Raw genomic sequence first — 18,762 nt, forward strand, 5'->3', positions numbered from 1 at the left:
TCTCTTGTATTAATACTGTTTATTTGTCTTTGTCTGAAATATTGGTTTTGTGTCACATTGTAATTTACTGTGCACTTCTGGCAGCCAGTGCTGACAAAATTAGAATGGATCCTCTTCCTGTTTCCTGTTTCATCCAACGTTAACAATGTTAACATTAACCATCCAGTTTTCTGAGAAGACATTACATGCCACTGCATTGTGTAGAGCCAGCCAAACAGACTGCTCTTTAAGAGCTTGTTTTACAGAGCCATTGTTTTGCTTTGCTTTGATTGGTTAATTGTCAGAATATACTCGGGCCTACAGGGAAATCATTATGTGCCAAGGACAAAATTAGTTGCTGTTTTGGACTTTTTGGGTTGTTAGTCATTTGGCAGTTATATGTTAGCAGAATGACAGTTCAGGTAGGCAAAGTTGATGCTAAATGACTCTGAATGTGTAGTGTGTAAGTGGGAGATGGTACTTTGATACAAATAAGAACTGAAATGCAGACGTCCCTCTGTGTTTTCCCTATGCACTCTTTGAAGCAGTTACCATACTTTTCTAGGTAATTCCTTTGAAAGAGAGATACATTTTTACAACACTTCCCCTTGCAAATGCTACAATGTCAGTGTGGCATTAGCCATGTCGCAAAGAGGTCCTGTGGTTTCATCTGTGTTGAGTGATATTAAGGGTGATCGCCATGGAAAGTAGAGTGTTAAACTCTGTCCATCTCCCCAGGTGACTGGAGAAAGTGGTGTGTATGTGTGAGCTTCCCCTAGGCTCCCGTCTTCACAGTCTAGATCTAATGGGCTCTGACAGGATGGTAATAAGGTAGCAATGGACACACACTGTGTGTGTGTGTATGTGTGGCAGCAGTGAGCCATGTCCATACTGGCTACTCACAGCCCAGCGTTAGAAAACAGGTGTTTAGGACATTGACCTCACCCTCTTTGTGCGTAAATGAACACCATGCTACACACACACACACACACACACACACACTGCAAAAACACAGGATGCCCCTCAAGACACAAACAGTCATAAGACCTGAATCCACACTCACATAATGCAGACATACACCAAGTGGACTGCACAACCATACAAACTGTAAGCACACACTCACACGTGTACATACACTGCCTCTTTATTTTTCCTAATGCATATTCATATCCAGCAGTGTCCTTCCAGGCAGCTTCTACTCTGATGAACACTGGCTGGTGTCAAGTGCACGGCACTGAAATCATGACCGGAAATTAAACTCAATTACAGCTGCTGTTTAGACATTTCCAGGAGGAGGATGTTTTTCCTGTGTTTGGTGGCACGTGAAATTATTTCTGACATAAATATTAAATCTCTTCTATTAATTACTTCAAATTGATGTCAAACATACGATATTAACAGCTCACGTTTTTAGATGCATACAATCTACCACCTAAAACCACAAACTGACTTTATAAATCAACTCGAGATGCGCAAGAGTCATCTCACCCCAAGGCCTCCCTGGTCCCTTCGTGGAGCCAGATCTGGGAGGACAGCTTGGAGGCAAGAGGCTGGCGTCATGGCCTGTACCCCTGAGGCTCAGTAAGTGGGCCAGCTGCAGCGAGGGCCTAACACCAGCAAGCAAAGTGGTCCCTCTGTATTACCCTGGATAAGCAGAAAAGAGATCAGACTTTTAAACAGCATAGGAGTATTTACACACTCACTCAAGATTAAAAATGCATGAAACAACAAACATTTGTTTGAATTGGGTCCTGGAAGTTTTAACATGCAATACTTAGTTATGTTATGGTTAGGAGTAGATTGGGATTATGCTGCTAATCAGTTTAATAGTCTGATCAAGCATCCCTCTATACGTGGAACATTCTGGATCAGGGCTGTGACTATTTCAAAATGTCAAGTTCGAATAAATTTGAAGCACAATTTGAAGTACTTTGTTCAAGATAATTCAAACTCAACTCATATACTGTAATGTGTCAGATCAAATTTAGTGTGATGTCCATTTGTCAGTGATCAGAGAGTGCGTCTTACCATTGACTGTAATCTTTATATTTTCCCATGTGGTGTCATCCAACTGCACTATGTGTCTTTACATTGCAGTGTGTCTCGAGGTTGTAGCGTTAACGTCACTCCGCTCGTTCGGTTCCTCGGCTACCTCACTTGTGTTGTAAGCTAGCTGGTAAATCCTCAGATTTGTTGTCATTTTAGAGTAAGGCAGCTGCTTTTTACACAGTTGGCAAACAGCCTTATCTTTGTTGGTAATTTTGCCATCGACAGTGTAGCCCCCGAAACTGTGCTGGATATTTCTATAGAACCATTACCATCATTACAGGACAATTAATTTAGGCTTTATGCTATAAAGTCCTGGCTAATATAAGTGTCTCTCACTTGTTATATTTAGATCTCACGTTACTAATCAGCATATGAGCGCTTCTGGCCCAATGTAAGAGGCATGTGATGTTCTCATGGGGAAACACTGAAATAGATTAGTATCCTGACTAATATGTGAGTATTAAAGTGAATGGAAACACAGATGGCACAACGTTTAGGTTCTCAAGCTAAACAGTGCAAAAAGCGGCTTTATTTTTTTGTTGTCCAGGAAGTATATTTAATTTTTCAATGTAGGGGCCTGACCTAAATAAGAGGTCTGAAAGAGCAGCAGTAGGAATAAGAAGAGCCCTGTAAGAGACGTATTTTACTCTATACACATGTATTATATGAAATACTCATATTTTCTCTGTCTGTAGTCTCTTTGCTTACAAGTGAAGTTAGAGATCAGGCCAGCTATGCAACAGCTCTCCTGTTTCTACGTTGAGACACTTAAGCAGGGCAGGTGCCTGCTGCTTTAAGTGCTCGAATGATGAATTTTAAAACGGAAAGACATCAAATGTGCCATCCTGGTAGCTCAGGAACGCTAACAGTGTCCCAGCAGCATCTGTGCATCCAAACAGCGGTTACAGCAGCCTCGAGGCCGGCTACACCGGAGGAGATAAATCTTCTTGTCAAGTCGAAACATAAACAAGCTGTGGACGTCTTTGTGCTGAACACAGAAAGCAGGAATAGTTGACACAGCCATCAAATCAAAAATCAAGAAGGGGCATCTGTCAACATTTGGGAAAAGCTGTTGCTAAAAAGTTGCTGGTTCAGACGGCCTAATTGATTATATTTAATGGGAAGTGGTGTAATGTAGCCACAGTGTTAATGGATTTGATAACAACACAACAGACATTACCCTGTCATTCTTTTCCTTTTCTCCTACATTATTAACTATGAGGGTTCTTATAAAGTTATTTGTTAATCCGCTCATATCTGTCTGGCTCCAGGCGATTATTGTGTGATTACTGCTGCCGAGCGTGATCATGTTTTTGTTTTATTAGTTTATAATTTGCAATTATCTTAAAATATTAGCATTTTTTAGAGTGTGTGTGTGAGAGAGAGAGGTTGTAGCTGCTTCTCACAGTAGCATTGATGTTTATGAAGAGAATATTTTTTGCAACAGTGAAATGCTCATTTTTTTTCTTCTTCCTCAGTTCATATGTTAGCTCAGTTTTTTGTCCTGGTTAGGTCTCTCAGTTTTACTACATGTCTCTCTCAGCGTGTCCTACTTTTTATCTCTTCACCTCTTGTTGCTGTTTGCTTGCTGTCTTTCTGACTCACTCTCAGCCTTTTTGTCCCCCCCCCCCCCCCTTCTTCTTTTTCTTCAATTATTGTTATGAACTCCGTCTGTTCAGTGCAGATAATGGTAATAAGGATTTCAAAGCAATCGCAAAATTGCATGAAATCTCATTATGTAAAAACAACTATGTTAATTTCTCCTTCTCTTTCTTTCTCTCTACAGCTCCACCACCCAGCAGATTCAACAGGAGAGTGTCAGGTGAGACATTTGAGTGTGTGTATGTGTTTGACGTCACGTCCCTTAAGTGTAATTCAAACTGGGACGACATTGCATACATCAACGCCTAAGTGGCTCACCCGCTGTGTGTGTGTGTGTGTGTGTGTGTGTGTGTGTGTGTGTGTGTGTGTGTGTGTGTGTGTGTGTGTGTGTGTGTGTGTGTGTGTGTGTGTGTGTGTGTGTGTGTGTGTGTGTGTGTGTGTGTGTGTGTGTGTGTGTGTGTGTGTGTGTGTGTGTGTGTGTGTGTGTGTGTGTGTGTGTGTGTGTGTGTGTGTGTGTAAGCTTTTGAGGCCAAGTGGTAGATTTACTGATGTGTGTCTGTCACTGATGTCAAACACCGCTCAGGCAGTGTTTTGATAATGAGTGTATCTGCGTATGTCGTGCATGTGAAACACAGTATTAAGAAGCAGCACTGCAGTGTGGTTTTTTGGGGGGTTTAGGGTGTCTGTGTTGCTGTTTATGGCCTTGTGTTGTACGGTGCTCTTGTTTTCTCACGCTCCGTTGTGCATGTCTAGTGTTTACACATGAGTAATTGAATGTCGTCAACCGTCACAGAGCAGTGCACTTTGATTAGGCTGTGGGTGTGTCCACTGATGTTTATCTTTACCACTGTCCTATGGTCACTGACGATTCTGCTGACTAAACCACAACTTCGTAAAAGTTAATCTGGAAAAGTCCTAGACTATGTGCTGTTTGCTGTAACATCAATTTCCCTTGTTCCCAAGAGTCCCTTGTTGTTATAATGGGTTTTTAAAAAAGTGGTTTAAAGTTTCTTTGTAGGTGAAAACATGTGAAAGATATGCAGACTTTCTTTGTAGTGGTGATGTTTTTGAGACGTAATGATCCTTTTTGAGCCCTGAGGAGAACCGGTGTTCATATCACAACAAAGATAGAGCGTCACTGCGATGCTCGTCGTGTTACTACAAAGATCCTTTTACAGAGATGTTGAAAGAGATTCCCATTTGTAGTTTGTAAGTTGTACAAAGTTGTTTTCATTTGGAATTTGCTTTATTTTTTTTATGTCTGGTGTTTTGTCAGAGACACAGATTTGGTCTTCTCCCAAAGGAAGAAGTCTTGTTAAAACTTGAAGAAAAAATCCACACCTGTATCACCTTAACCTTTTTTGGGTTTTTTATTTTTAAAAGTAAAGAGAAAAGGCTCTCTGTGATGTGCTGTGCTTTTCAGGACAATTTCTTTTGGTGGTCAAGATGGAGAATACAAAATGTAATGATAACAATAATAAGCATATCTTTAAATATAAACCTCTGTTCATTATACTACAATTCAATACAACACTAGTCATTGACACTGTCACAGAAGTGTTGACTCAGCTGGTGGGATTACATTGTAAGGTTCATTTTTGCTCCTCCATACTGTGTGTGTCAACAGAAGGTTTAATACAAAACCTTCAATCATTTCTGCTTAAAATGATGCAGCATAATTGAATCAACAGACAAAGTAATATTCTTAACAGACTCAAAAAAATTAAGGGAACACTTAATGATCACAGTATAACACCAAGTCAGTTGTGAATCAATTTTAATCTGCTTTGTTGCAAATGAAAGTGACAGCAGGTGTAATGGAGAGGCAAAAGCAATACCCCCCCCCCCCCCAAAAAAAAAACAAAAAACTGGTTTTACATGTAGTGGCCACAGACCTCTAGTTTGGTGGTGTTCCGCTTGCGTCATTGTCACTACTGGTAACATGAGCCGCTACATGCAGCCCAGTCAGGTTGCAGGTAAGTTTGCTGTGTATCCCAGCACAGTCTTAAGATCATGGAGGCGATACCAGGAGACCGGCTGTTACATGAGAGCTGGACACGGTTGTAGAAGGGATTGGTCCTCGGTTGGTCCTGCTGCTACAGCAGCACCAATGTCTGTTCCTTTTGTGTGAGGTGGAACAGAGGAGCACTGCCAGGGTCCTACAAAATGACCTCCATCAGGCTACTGGTGTGCATGTTTCTGACCAAACTGTCAGAAATAGACTCTATGAGTGTGGCATGAGAGTCCGACGTCCTCTAATGGGACCTGTGCTCATAGCCCAGCACCATGCAGCTAGATTGGCATTTGCCAGAGAACACCAGAATGAGCAGGTTCACACTGAACACATGTGACAGGCATGAATGAGTCTGGGCACACTGTGGTAAACGTTATGCTGCCTGTAACATCATCCAGCGTGACCAATTTGGCGGTGGGTCAGTGATGGTCTGGGGAGGCATATCCTTGAAGGGTCACACAGACCTCCATGTCATAGCCAACGGTACCCTGACTGCTGTTAGGTAACGGGATGAAATCCTCAGAGCAATTGTTAAACCTTACGCTGGTGCAGTGGATCCTGGGTTCCTCCCAGTGCGGGACAATGTTTGGCCTCATGTGGCCAGACTGAGTATGTAGGCAGTTCCTGGATGATGAAGGCATTGATGCCATTGACTGGCCCTCACGCTCCCCTGACCTAAATCCAATTGAGAACCTATGGGACGTTATGTATCAGTGCATCCGCCGCAGCCAAATACTGCCATAGACTGTCCAGGAGCTCACAGATGCCCTGATCCAGGTCTGCGAAAAGATCCCCCAGGATACCATCCAATGACTCATTGGGAGCATGTCCAGACGTTGTTAGGAGTGCACACAGGCATGTGGGGGCCAAACACAATACTGAGTCACACGAGTTGTTGTGATGAAATGTACGCAAGGTGGATCAGCCTGTGATTTTAATTTTGATTTTGAATCCAGCCCTCAATAGGTTGATGATTTTGGTTTCCATTGATGGTTGTTACGTCATTTGGTGTTCCCCTAATGTTTTTGAGCGGTGTATATATTTGGGTCTTCTAATAGAACAGTCTACTAGTTCCTTTATTGTAGGAAGTACATTTTCTATTGATAAAATGAACATTTTGTTTCCAATATGAACTCAATGTTTCATAATCAAAAGATTGTCTGATATTGAGTAAAGTAATTCAATATTAGAGTCAAGTCTTTCCTCTCATAACACATTTATTCTTTAATAAGCCCTTATTTGATTTCTTTGACAGTAATTTGAAATAGAGAAAGCATATGTCCATAATATAATATCCAACATCACTCAGGCTCAGCATTACACTGGTGGTGGTTTGAATCAGTCTTTGAAACAAAAATTCAGAAACTTGTTTTGGTTTTCCAATATTGGCGTGACAAGTTGTCCAAATATTTTAATGGGCTAAACGTGTGATCGATCCTGAGAAGATAACATGGAACAAATTCATTAAGAATACTCACTTAACGGTCTGAAAGTACACGGACACATGGCGCACCACACTGAGAATGGAGGAATCAGCGATTTCTCACATGAGAGGCTGACGCTCGATCACATCCATTATTTATTTTAATTGGCTGAAAACGTGGGAGAAATGATGACTTGATTACATGTTTGCATCCAATGTGATCACACCATCCTGTAACAAGTGAACCAGGGCTTGTCGACAAAACATACATAGACGACTCACAAGCAGCTTGTTTATTGGCCGGTGTTTTGGTATCCTGTCATCTTGCCAAGGGTTGATAGAGCTTTTGGCAGCGTGAGAGAAACAAAACAAATCTGATTCCAGCAACTTAGGCTGAGCGTGATGAACCGGCCTGAATTCTCTGCTTTATCGGATCTTAAATGGTTTTCATACCAGTGAAAAACACACAAAGCTGCACGTGAGCAGGCCGGACAGGTTTGCCTACAGCTTTTTGGCTATCAAATGTCAATATCTGTATCTTCATACTTATCAAACTCTTCACTTTAGGTTTCTCAGCCCAAATGAGTGACGTCACATTGTGATTAACAGAGTGCTGAGACTTCTTTTTATTTTTGCTTCGTTATATTCACCTGCCTGATGGAGCTCAACCGAAGGAGTAAACACATTCACACTCCAGAGGTCACACTGCTCTAAACATGATTGGTATGAATGCTGAGAGATAACATGTTACACAGACACGCACACACTTCATGTGTTTTGTAATAAATGTCATGTGAGGGTTGGAGTGCGTCCCTACCGTGGAGAAAACCCAGATACATACTGACATATTTGAAATGACCTTGTCAGTGTTTGTCACCCAGTGTGCTAACACATGTCGCTGTTCGTGTGTCATTTCCTCACTTCTGGGCTCCTTCAGTGTCCTGCAGTAACGATGTCCTCTGTTCACGTCTCCTGCAGGACGTCGGCTCATTTCTCGTTATACAATATCTTCCTCCTTGCTTGTGTGTGTGTGTACTTGTGTGTGCTTGTGTAATAGCTTACCTTTGTTGTTTCTGTTTTCTTTGCACGTCTGCTTGTGTGTTTAACTTTCTGTGTGTGTGTTTAAAACATAACATGACTTTTTTTACACCTTCAGCGTCAAGACATGAGTTAACTGTCACTCTTAGACTGAATATTAAAACACATCGTCACACACATTAAAGTTGTCGTCAATGTGATGGATATCTGCAGAGGCAGCTTTTATATATACAAAGTCCAGTCAATACAGGACTCTAGTTACTTTCTTTACACATACATAGTTTCTCACAGAGCCAAACTCTGGAGAACATCAATTAATACACTCATTCATCTTTACTCGTAGTTCTTTTTTATCTCCATATAAAACTTTCTTGCTTGGATTGTTTGCTGTGTCTAATACAGTGTGTGAATGTGTTACTACAGTGTGTAAACTAGGCTTTACATGTCTTCCTTCCAGTGTGTGCGGAGGCGTTCAACCCAGACGAAGACGACGATGACACGGAGCCCAGAGTGGTTCACCCAAAAACAGACGAACAGCGCTGCAGACTGCAGGAGGCTTGCCGAGACATCCTAATCTTCAAAACACTAGAACATGTAAATAAAACTTACAAACAGGAAGACACGCATACACACACACACACACACACACACACACACACACAGAGCAATGCGCTAAACTATTTATGTACAGATGACAGAGCACAAAATTAGCACCAGCCACCAGCCACCAGTCAAATGCTGGTAAAATATGTAAGTGGTTTTGCTTCACTCACCAGCCAAAAAAATACAATAGTAATGTAAATTGACCGTTGGACAAAAATGTAAATGTTGCACCCTAACAGACGTGTCACAAATGAAAGGATAAACCAACATGTGTAATAATGTGTCATCTTATTGTCTAGAAAGTGAAGTTATAGTATCCTGTGACACTGTGTTCTCATTGTGTGCTGGTTTTGTTGACTTAATAAAACAAATCAGCTGAAATCTTTCTATATTTGGGAGTTACTAGCTGTCAAAACAAATCAAGGTGTCAACAATCAAATGTCATATATCGGTGTGATGTCGCTGTTCTTGATTTGTCCACATTTGTTTTGGCTTAAAATTCCTTTTTATTTTTAAAACCTATTTCTGTTTCCATTGTGAACCATGCAGCACTTGGCATTTACAATTATAAATCTGTCGTTTTGATGAACTCAAACCCGAGAGACAACAAGACTGAATCACTGATAAAGTGTCATGATATGGAAAAAATCTCCCCTCTCCTCCTCCTGGGACACATTTAACCTAGAATGGGAAAGTGTGTCCAAACTTTTGACTAGCATTCCATTTTCTCCAATAGCTTTTCCGCGGGATAATTAAGTTCTATCTCGTGCCCGTTTCAGAGCAGCACTCACATGAGCAATATGCCATTTTCAGCTCAACACAAATTACCACTCTTACTCCTTGTTTCTCCTCATTTTTTTGTGTCTGATGTCCATCTTCTGCGCCCTCCCCCCCATGCAGGAGCAGTTCTCAGAGGTGCTGGACGCCATGTTTGAGTTACGGGTTCAGCCCCAGGAGCACGTCATCGACCAGGGAGATGATGGAGACAACTTCTACGTCATAGAGAGGTAGGTGTCACACAGGACAACTTTATTGTTGGATTAAAGCCGGGTCAATTTGCTTATACAAATTCTGTTTGTTTTAGTGAGCTTAGATGACAGAAAGGGTCACTATAACCATGTTTTGCTGCTCAGTTACTGCATAAAATTCCTGTATACATATTTTGTGTTTGAAAAGTTGACCAGACAAAATGAGGAAAAGTCCCTTTATAGTATTTGTGTGTCAACTCGACACACACACACACACAGTGACAGTTGCAACAACAATTTAAAAGTTTCAAAAAGGTAGGTTTAATTATCTGGCATGTATATATAAATAACAGTAGACTATTGGTATGGAGCGCTACTCATCTTAAATATTTACAACAGTGTGGCTAGTTTGCTAATCTTTAGCAGTTGGGGTTAGGTTTATGTTCCAGTGTTCATAATTACGTTTACCTGAAGTCCGTGTGTGTAATTATCCTGCCGTATTGCTTTAGTAAACTGACGCTTTGTACACAGGCCTCTGTTGCCTGGGCTGGAGCCATCGTATCATCACTGATGTGTAAACATCACATTTTAATTATTACTATTTAATTATGCGTCAAGCTGCAGGATGTTGTGTTTATCGCTACAGTAACATTCCCAGGTGCTTGAAAAAAGTGAAATAAAAACTAAAAAACAGTTTAATGTTGAGTTCTTTAAAAAAAAGAAAAAGAAAAAAGTTTTTACTTTTAACTTTAAGATTACTTTACCAACCCGAGTGATTACTTAGCATAGAGAAAGACTTCATGATGGTAGTTTTTAACCCCTGTTACCAAAGAGAGAACAGAGCTGCCAGTGTTTGGCTGGTGGCTGGTCTTTGTTTATCCCACCCTTGCCTCCATTTATTCTTGGCATATCAGTTCAGCACAGTTCAGTTCAGTTCCACTTGTTGTGTGCTATCTTCCCATCTGCATACACACTTTCTAACCCAGCGTGCTCGCTGTGCATGAGACATGCAATGACCTTTCAGAGCAGCATGCCTGCCTGGCCATATACAGTCCCGGGGTTTTCCCTGGCCTGTAAGAAAAAAAATGTATGTGTCCTAATGTCACCAGGAGGGTGGGGCGGGAACGTGGACACACACAGAGATGGAGGGATAACTGGGAAAGCAAAAGAAAAGCAGGAAAGAAAACAGGACAAAGTCGGACATTGTGCAGGCAAACCCTGCATGATCTCAGTCCTGTTTTATATTTAAACTTTTTATTATGTCATTGAACCACTTCTCTCTATCTCCTCTATGTCCCTGTTATCCTGTTAGCCACCAACTTAACAGACGTGGTTGTTTCTGCTGTCAGCTGACTGCAGAAGACTGAAAAGCACAACTATCATCCACACATGTAGCTGGCCTGTGTGCTTCTTTATGAGAAGGAGCAACTTTCACAGAGAAACCTAAACAAACCCACTGTGAAGCCTCGGAGGCTGGAAGTAAATTGGAATCACTCAGAAACCCTTTGGGATAAGAAGCATAAATATATAATGGAAAGGCTGATGTGTACAATTTGAGAAGAATCACTGTGGTCATCAGTTCTGATTGGTTGAAACACATTTAAAGCTGCCACCAAAGTTAATTTGGATATATGGATATGATTCAATCAAATATCATCACTCGATTTTATACATGTGGTCTTTAACAAGCATCCAGAGCTGCATTTCTTTGTTTTTTTTCAATCACAGCTTTAGTGTTGCCTTTTTTCCAACAAGGCCAAGATGGCTGTGTTGTTTTAAAAATCACTGTGAAGCACGTCATCTGAGACGGATTGCTTTTTTCAACAAAAAAAAATTGTTGATATTGAGATGTTGTATTTTCTGTCTTAGAGAGAGACAGGAGCTTAACAATCACATAAGGCACTGTACAAGGATTGATTAGGTAGGGAAAATCCTCATGCACACATCCACTCAGTGCAGCTATAGTGACGTAAAATATACCAGTCATCTTCCAATCATAGCCAGACATCAAAGTTCTGTTAATTTAATAACTGAATTTCCTCAATACCCTCTTGTGTGTCTTATTCATGAAGTGAAAATGGTTATTTAAGAGAAAAGCCGCCCTTTCGTTGACATTCGTCTTGGCTCAAGCAGGGTTATTGTGTGAAATGTATAAGTATTCACAGCTTTCACAACTGCTCAGTGCCGGTAATTAAGAGCAAACAGACCAGCATTTTAAACGGCGTGTTGATCGAGTTGCTTAACCGCCGACAACATAAGTGATCATCGTCATGGTAATCCAGGCAAAATAAGTTAATACGCCACCAGCGATGAGGGCTTTAGCTCCACTACGCAGCCAATGGAAGGACGGACTATGTCACAAAGTGACTACTTAATCCTGCCGATCAACTACGCTGCAAATTACCTTCCCCAGGTTTAATCCCCATATATATATATAGAGAGAGAGAGAGTAGGGAGAGCGGGACGGGGAGACCAAGCTGCTCTGCTGAAGTATTACCACATGCACAAACAAACACACACGCACACACACACACACACACACACACACACACACACACACACACACACACTTACACACTTTTAGATACTGTAAATGAAGATATAAAAATATTCTCAGAAGCTAAATTGCTCTCACCTTTTTATACTGCGTGTTGTTACAGTCAAGAACTTGCACATGTATGAAAAACATCTCTTTAAAAACAAACACACACCATTATACACAATAGTGCACCCACACAAACACAGAGTGAATGATTCGCTCACCAAGTGTGCCAAACTGACAGCGAGCACTGCCCTCAGGCTACAGATAATGTGTAATTAGATGTCTATTTAAACGAGTCAGTAGGTCAATAAACAAAACACTGATCTCCTCTTTTGGCTCCGTTAAATTAATCGTGTTTTTTCTAATTGGATCTAATTCTCTTTTCTCATTCCCTGTTTGCTGTTTTTTGTTTTTTATCTTTCCTTAACTCACTCTCTTCTTTCTCTCTCTCTCTGTCTCTCCAGGGGTGTGTTTGACATATTGGTATCGGGAAAATGCGTGGGTCAGTATAACAATAAGGGCAGCTTCGGGGAGCTGGCACTCATGTACAACACGCCACGTGCTGCCACCATCAGCGCCACCCAGGACGGGGCACTATGGGGACTGGTAAGAATATACGATGAACACACACACACAAACCGAAAAAAACAGAAGTATATGGTACTTTGGTGAGTCTTAAAATAAACCATTTCTTTATAATCTGGAGGTTGTTTTCAGTGTTTTAGTCATGAAGGATCCAATTTGTCAACCAAATGTTTTCAGTCACATTTTAAGGAGCACCACTTTTTTACAATGCTCTGTTAGCCTTTTTGCGATCAAAGTGTCACATTTTTAAAAAAATTAAAGCTCCATTCAGAATTATTTCCCTGTAATTGTCCTCCTAGAATGTGTTGTGAGTAGGTTTCTGCCACACTGAACTGTGCTGCTCAGACATGTTAAGAATGGAGTTGGGTTATCTATGAATGGAGCTGATGCTTCTCACTGCTGCAGCTCCTCCCTGTGGCCTAGCAGAGAACGACCAACAACAGCCGCACAGTTTGAGAGGATCAGCTTTTAGGAGGTGTTTGTTTACCAATGTTTGCCTCCCCTAGGATCGTGCCACATTTCGTAGACTCATTGTGAAGGCCAATGCCAAGAAGAGGAGGATGTACGAGTGTTTCATCGAGTCTGTGCCCTTACTCAAATCACTGGAGGTGAGTTTAGTTGTAGAAAATCCTCTCACTGGCTCCAGCAATTTTTTGCTCTTTCCCTTCACATCACTACATATTGCAGAAACTTCAACTATGTCGCTTGCAATCCTGTTAGTAGCTGAACACTAGCCAGTTAATAATAAAAATGTGTTAATGATGGAAAAAATGTTCTACTCTAATTACGAAACTGTATATTTACTTAAGATGAAAGCTAAGCATGGACTTTCTGACACACATATGTTCCATCCACACAATTTCTCCACCGTGCCCTTTTTATACTTTTGCATCACCAAGCTTAAAATGTGCAAGACACAGCAGTGTGGCTAAGGTTCAAGCTAAGAAGGAGCAGAGTAGATAAGATATGGAAGTTCAGGAGTTCACATGGCCGTCATCCGCATCTGTAGTCAGTGAAACAATTCTCTCATTATTTCTCCTCCCTCATCCTCACCGTCTTCCATCTTCTCTTTATGTCCAGGCAAATGAGAGGATGAAGATAGTGGATGTATTAGGAGCGAAGCAGTTCCCAGACGGTGAGCGCATCATTGTACAGGTAAGACCACTTATTTATTCTGTTTAACACTGGGAGAGCATGACTGCAATTGTTAGTTTAGTGTGTACACAGCCAGTATATCACTGAATTAAATGTGGTATATGAAAGTATCAGTAGCTTTAAGACTTGTGAAACTGATCTCAGTTATTCTACATAGTTGAAATCATTGCTTTTATTAACAAAGATAGGCTTTGTTAATGGATGAACACCAGCACAGCTCACATCTTCTCTTGTAGTGTATTTATAACTTGTCTGTTTCCTTTTGTCCTAAGGGAGACAAGGCTGACTGCTTCTACATCGTAGAATCTGGGGAGGTCAAGATCATGATGAAGAGTAAAGTAAGATATCTTCAGTTTTGTATTTCACTACTCTGCATTTTGAATATAAGGATTGTAATCTAGAAGTTTATTTATTTCATGGTGCATTCCTCAGAGACCTGTGTAGATGAATAAATCTCCCCTCCAGTTCTATTCTGCATTTTTCCAGCTATCGCCTCTCTCAGTATGCTAGAAATGCTTTGTTTCAGGAATATGCCCAATAGCTGATTATATTCTACTACCAGGTAGCGTCTGTGCAGAACATTTTGACAATGACAACCCACAGTCCACAATTAAAAACCAACCCGAGTACAAAAAGGGATTCTTGGTTTTGCCTAGCAACAGCGGGAATCACAATTGTCTGCTCAGCTGCTGAGTGCCTCTAGCTAGGTAAGGGGGTGTGGGTGGGGGGTGACGAGACGCTAGTGGTTCCTAACCTTTAATATTCTCCTTTCTCCCACCCTTAAGACGAAGGCGGACCATGCAGACAACGCGGAGGTGGAGATAACACGCTGTAGCAGGGGTCATTACTTTGGGGAGCTGGCCTTGGTCACTAACAAGCCCCGGGCCGCCTCCGCCTACGCAGTGGGCGTTGTCAAGTGTTTGGGTAAGATGAAATGCACTCATTAAAAGTTTAATGTTGATTTAAAGTAGCTTTATTTCACCATTGTGGGGGGAATTTGATGCCTGCATTTAAACCCCTGTTTGATTTTTTTTTTTTAATTACATCACCTGTTTCTTTGCCTGCATAAGTTGGTGCTGTCTATGTGTTGCTTTGAGACCATTCATCCACAAAGAGTTTGCACAGCAATTCGAATGAGGGAAAAAAACAGCAGGGAGAATTTAATAAAGCGATACTACAGAATCATTTAAAGATTTTTATGTATTTTTGTGGTAGAAGCCCAGTTTAATCATATAAATTGTACATATTACACACATTTTTTTCTGGGTTGGATCCAGCTTGCATATTGATTTGTCTTGCGAGGCAGGCAATTTTCCAACTCCTCCTTGTTTAAGAGCTCTAGGATTAAACAAAGCCATTATTTAAAGGGTTCAATAAATCCTCAGTGTATAGTTAAAATTTAAATGAAATTAAAAACAGTTAATAAGCAATATTTAAACCACTCAACTCCACAACTGTGTCCGTGGCGTTCGTTTTCCTCTAATTGAACTGTTACAAGCAGTCTGTCATGAGATATCAAGTGGTGTTAGAGTTTTGATTAATTCACAATTGGTGTGTGGCTCTTCATCCCGTCCACTCATTTTGTTGATTGAAGGCCGTTCGCTTATTATTTTGCTTTTAAAGCAGAGCTCTAATTCAGGAAGCACAGCGGATGAAAAGCTCTTCACTTCTGAAAACGAACAAAGGATTTTTAACAGCTGGTCACCTCTCCTCTCTCTGCTGTGATGTGTGTTTATTTTATTTTTTATTTTTTACCTCTCATCACAGTTTTTATTCATTTATTGACCATGCACTTACCTGTCTGTTTTGTCATTCAGTGTACTTCCTGTTTAGTGCACTAACTGTACATCACCTTGTGTTGTACAGCTGCTCGTCTTTGAAGCAGAGAAAAAATGTTCTGATGCTGAAAGACGAAATCCTGAGCATTTATTTCCATGGAGGAGCCACACATGCTGAGAGATGAGAGGACATCTCAGTTTTTATTTTTATTTATTCACTTATTTTTTTGAGTGTAATGTCCAGTGTCTGGACTGTTGTGACTGAGCCTCTTGTGTCTCAAACACGTTCATTCTGAGTGTCACAACTGTGTATTTTCTGTTGCGAATGAGTGATCACTGGACATCATGGCTTGGTGGGGGTCTGTTCTAAACCGGGGTACAAATCTATACACTCCTCACCACTCTTAATGTCATCGACCTCAAACCTTTCTCACAGCGGACAGTTTGGTATCGCAAAGCAGCAAAAGCACAGGTGCACTTAATGACAGCTGAATCCCATTTAGTTTCTTCAAATTCGTGATGCTGGTGTAAACCATGAGGATTCACCAGTGTGACTTCCTTGAATGGAACGGAGCTGTCGTCAGTGTTATCAGTCCCACCAGCACTTTTCTTGCTATGACCAGGAGATTTTTTATCATACACCCCCTCTGGGTGAACTGAGTTTATACCATGTTGCATGGTTTGAAATCCTCAGGGACCAATCAGAATCTGTAGGCATAAAGAAGATGACACAGGGTCCTTTTTTATGTGTTATATTTATTAAACATTTTAGCAAATGACAATTCGCCCAATGAATTGTTTAAATTTGATGTGACATTTAAATACCTCAGCAACTGAGATGACTGTACACAGACACATCTAACATCTCCATCCCTCTCTCCTACTTTTTCTTTCTCTCTGCAGTAATAGATGTGCAGGCATTTGAGCGCCTCCTGGGCTCCTGTAAGGAGATCATGAAGAGGAACATCTCCCACTATGAGGAGCAGCTGGTGGCCCTGTTCGGATCCAGCATGGACCTGAGAGACTGAGCCTCCCACACCACCCTCCGTGCCTTCTATTACACACACACACACACACACACACACACACACACACACACACACACACACACACACACACACACGTGCGCACACACGTGCGCACACAGACAAACAAACATATGTCCTCTCTAACATCATGCAGTGGTTATACAGACTCATAATAAGCTTTACACAAACCGTGCAAACAGGTGGGAAATTGTACTTGGCTCACCTGCAGGTACATAACCCCTCACAGAGTATATCACTTGCTCACACACATACATGAACACACACACACACACACACACACACACACACACACACACACACACACACACACACACACACACACACACACCTATGTAGGCACTGAGAGACGGCCACTATTCTTAGTCTGATCACCCTTGTGCACATACTAGCTCAACACACTCCTTGATAAGCTCACTTAGTTAATGCACACACACACACACACACACACACACACACACACACACACACACACACAGAGTTAGCTAAAGGCCACACACCTTGTTGCTTGAGCCAGCGTCAACCTCTCAGTATGAATGTCTTTGCTGCAGTGACCTTGGTAAAGGACCAGCAGTGTAAGGACATAAAACACACACACACACAAACACTCCATAAATGTTTAAAAAAAGAAAACCCACACACCTCATGCTTCATATGTGCAGGCTTTGCATTCTCGTGAGCACTTAGACAACTCAAAGTTGTTCCAACAAGCCTCAGCCAAGGACACATCAACACAAACACACACACACACACACACACACACACACACACACACACACACACACACACACACACACACACACACACACACACACACACACACACACACACACACACACACACACACACACACACACACACACACACACACACACACACACACACACAGGGGTACAGATACAAATACTCAAGAACACATAGACCACCACATTTGCAAAAACGGACACATTGTGGTAAAATGGAGATGACAAACTTTAAAAATCTCTGAAAAGGAAAATGAATCAAAAATGCAAAAAAAGAGAGAAAAGTTTAAAGAATACATAAGTTTTAGAAACATTTTATGAAGATAAAAAAACAGAAGCTTTGATAAAATATTATTTAAATAAAAAAAAGTGTTTCCTCTTTGGGAGGCCGGGGTGCAGAACTTTGTGAGCGCGCTCCATTTCTTCCTCTACTGTTGTTGATTGAGTTGAGTTAGTGCTGGTGATTATTGCAGTACCACAGAAGAAGCGGTGAAAACGATAACAACCCTACATTTCTGGGCCATTGTTATTCTATCATTGACGCCACACTTCAATGTATTGAATTAATTATTAATGTATTATTATATATTCATTTATTATTTTTTGTTTTACTTTGACCAATTCTGATAAAAATTCACCATTCATCTCTGACATAATGGAAAAATGGAAAAAAAAATTCTAATAAAAATATTAGTGCTTATTTCTCCTTGATTATCCTTGAATGAGTTGTCCTGGATAAAAAAAAATGGAAAAAAATAAAGCAAACATTTTGTTAAGTCTCGTCTCTTTATTCATTTCAAGTCCAGCTCTGCTAAACCTCCAGTTCCCTGTACTAAATGTGATGAAAACCATTTTTTTGATGATTCAGCCATGCACTCACACACAAGGGATGGACAAAATGGCAAACACCTTGTAATACAACAGCCCTGCAGTAAATACACGTTGTGTTAAACACATAATATACAGTTTTACAGACAGTTACTGTAGATAACTGTTTTTACACCGGTACAGAGATGAGTCATGTGAGCAACACAGATCATTATTTTGTAAATCACCTCAAAATACATACAATCAATCTTCCAGACTTTTGTAATGTGTTGGGGAGTAACAAAATCAATGTAACTAATCCATTACAGTTCCTGACCAAAAAATGTGTAATTAAATTACAGTTACTCATGAAAACGATGATTACAAAGGAGGTTACATCTGATGTTAGAGCTTTAAGATTTTCCTCATT

At 40.8% G+C, this 18,762-nt stretch overlaps 1 protein-coding gene across 3 annotated transcripts in view; it reads left to right on the forward strand.

Moving 5' to 3' along the window:
* prkar2aa (protein kinase, cAMP-dependent, regulatory, type II, alpha A) overlaps positions 1-18,762 on the forward strand; it is a 122,420-nt gene that overhangs the window by 25,712 nt on the left and 77,946 nt on the right. For 2 of the 3 annotated variants that reach the window (XM_062427392.1, XM_062427393.1), the window contains exons 3-11: positions 3,815-3,850; positions 8,563-8,699; positions 9,609-9,715; positions 12,683-12,824; positions 13,310-13,411; positions 13,884-13,958; positions 14,231-14,296; positions 14,744-14,882; positions 16,640-18,295. In XM_062427392.1, coding sequence (XP_062283376.1) covers positions 3,815-3,850; positions 8,563-8,699; positions 9,609-9,715; positions 12,683-12,824; positions 13,310-13,411; positions 13,884-13,958; positions 14,231-14,296; positions 14,744-14,882; positions 16,640-16,764 — 929 coding nt within the window. In that variant the 3' untranslated portion in view covers positions 16,765-18,295. Of the gene's footprint in view, positions 1-3,814; positions 3,851-8,562; positions 8,700-9,608; positions 9,716-12,682; positions 12,825-13,309; positions 13,412-13,883; positions 13,959-14,230; positions 14,405-14,743; positions 14,883-16,639; positions 18,296-18,762 lie in introns of those variants that run through there. The other variant, XM_062427394.1, reaches the window with a different exon arrangement.

Source organism: Scomber scombrus, chromosome 10, assembly GCF_963691925.1.
Source record: "Scomber scombrus chromosome 10, fScoSco1.1, whole genome shotgun sequence".
Classification (NCBI taxonomy): Eukaryota; Metazoa; Chordata; class Actinopteri; order Scombriformes; family Scombridae; genus Scomber; species Scomber scombrus.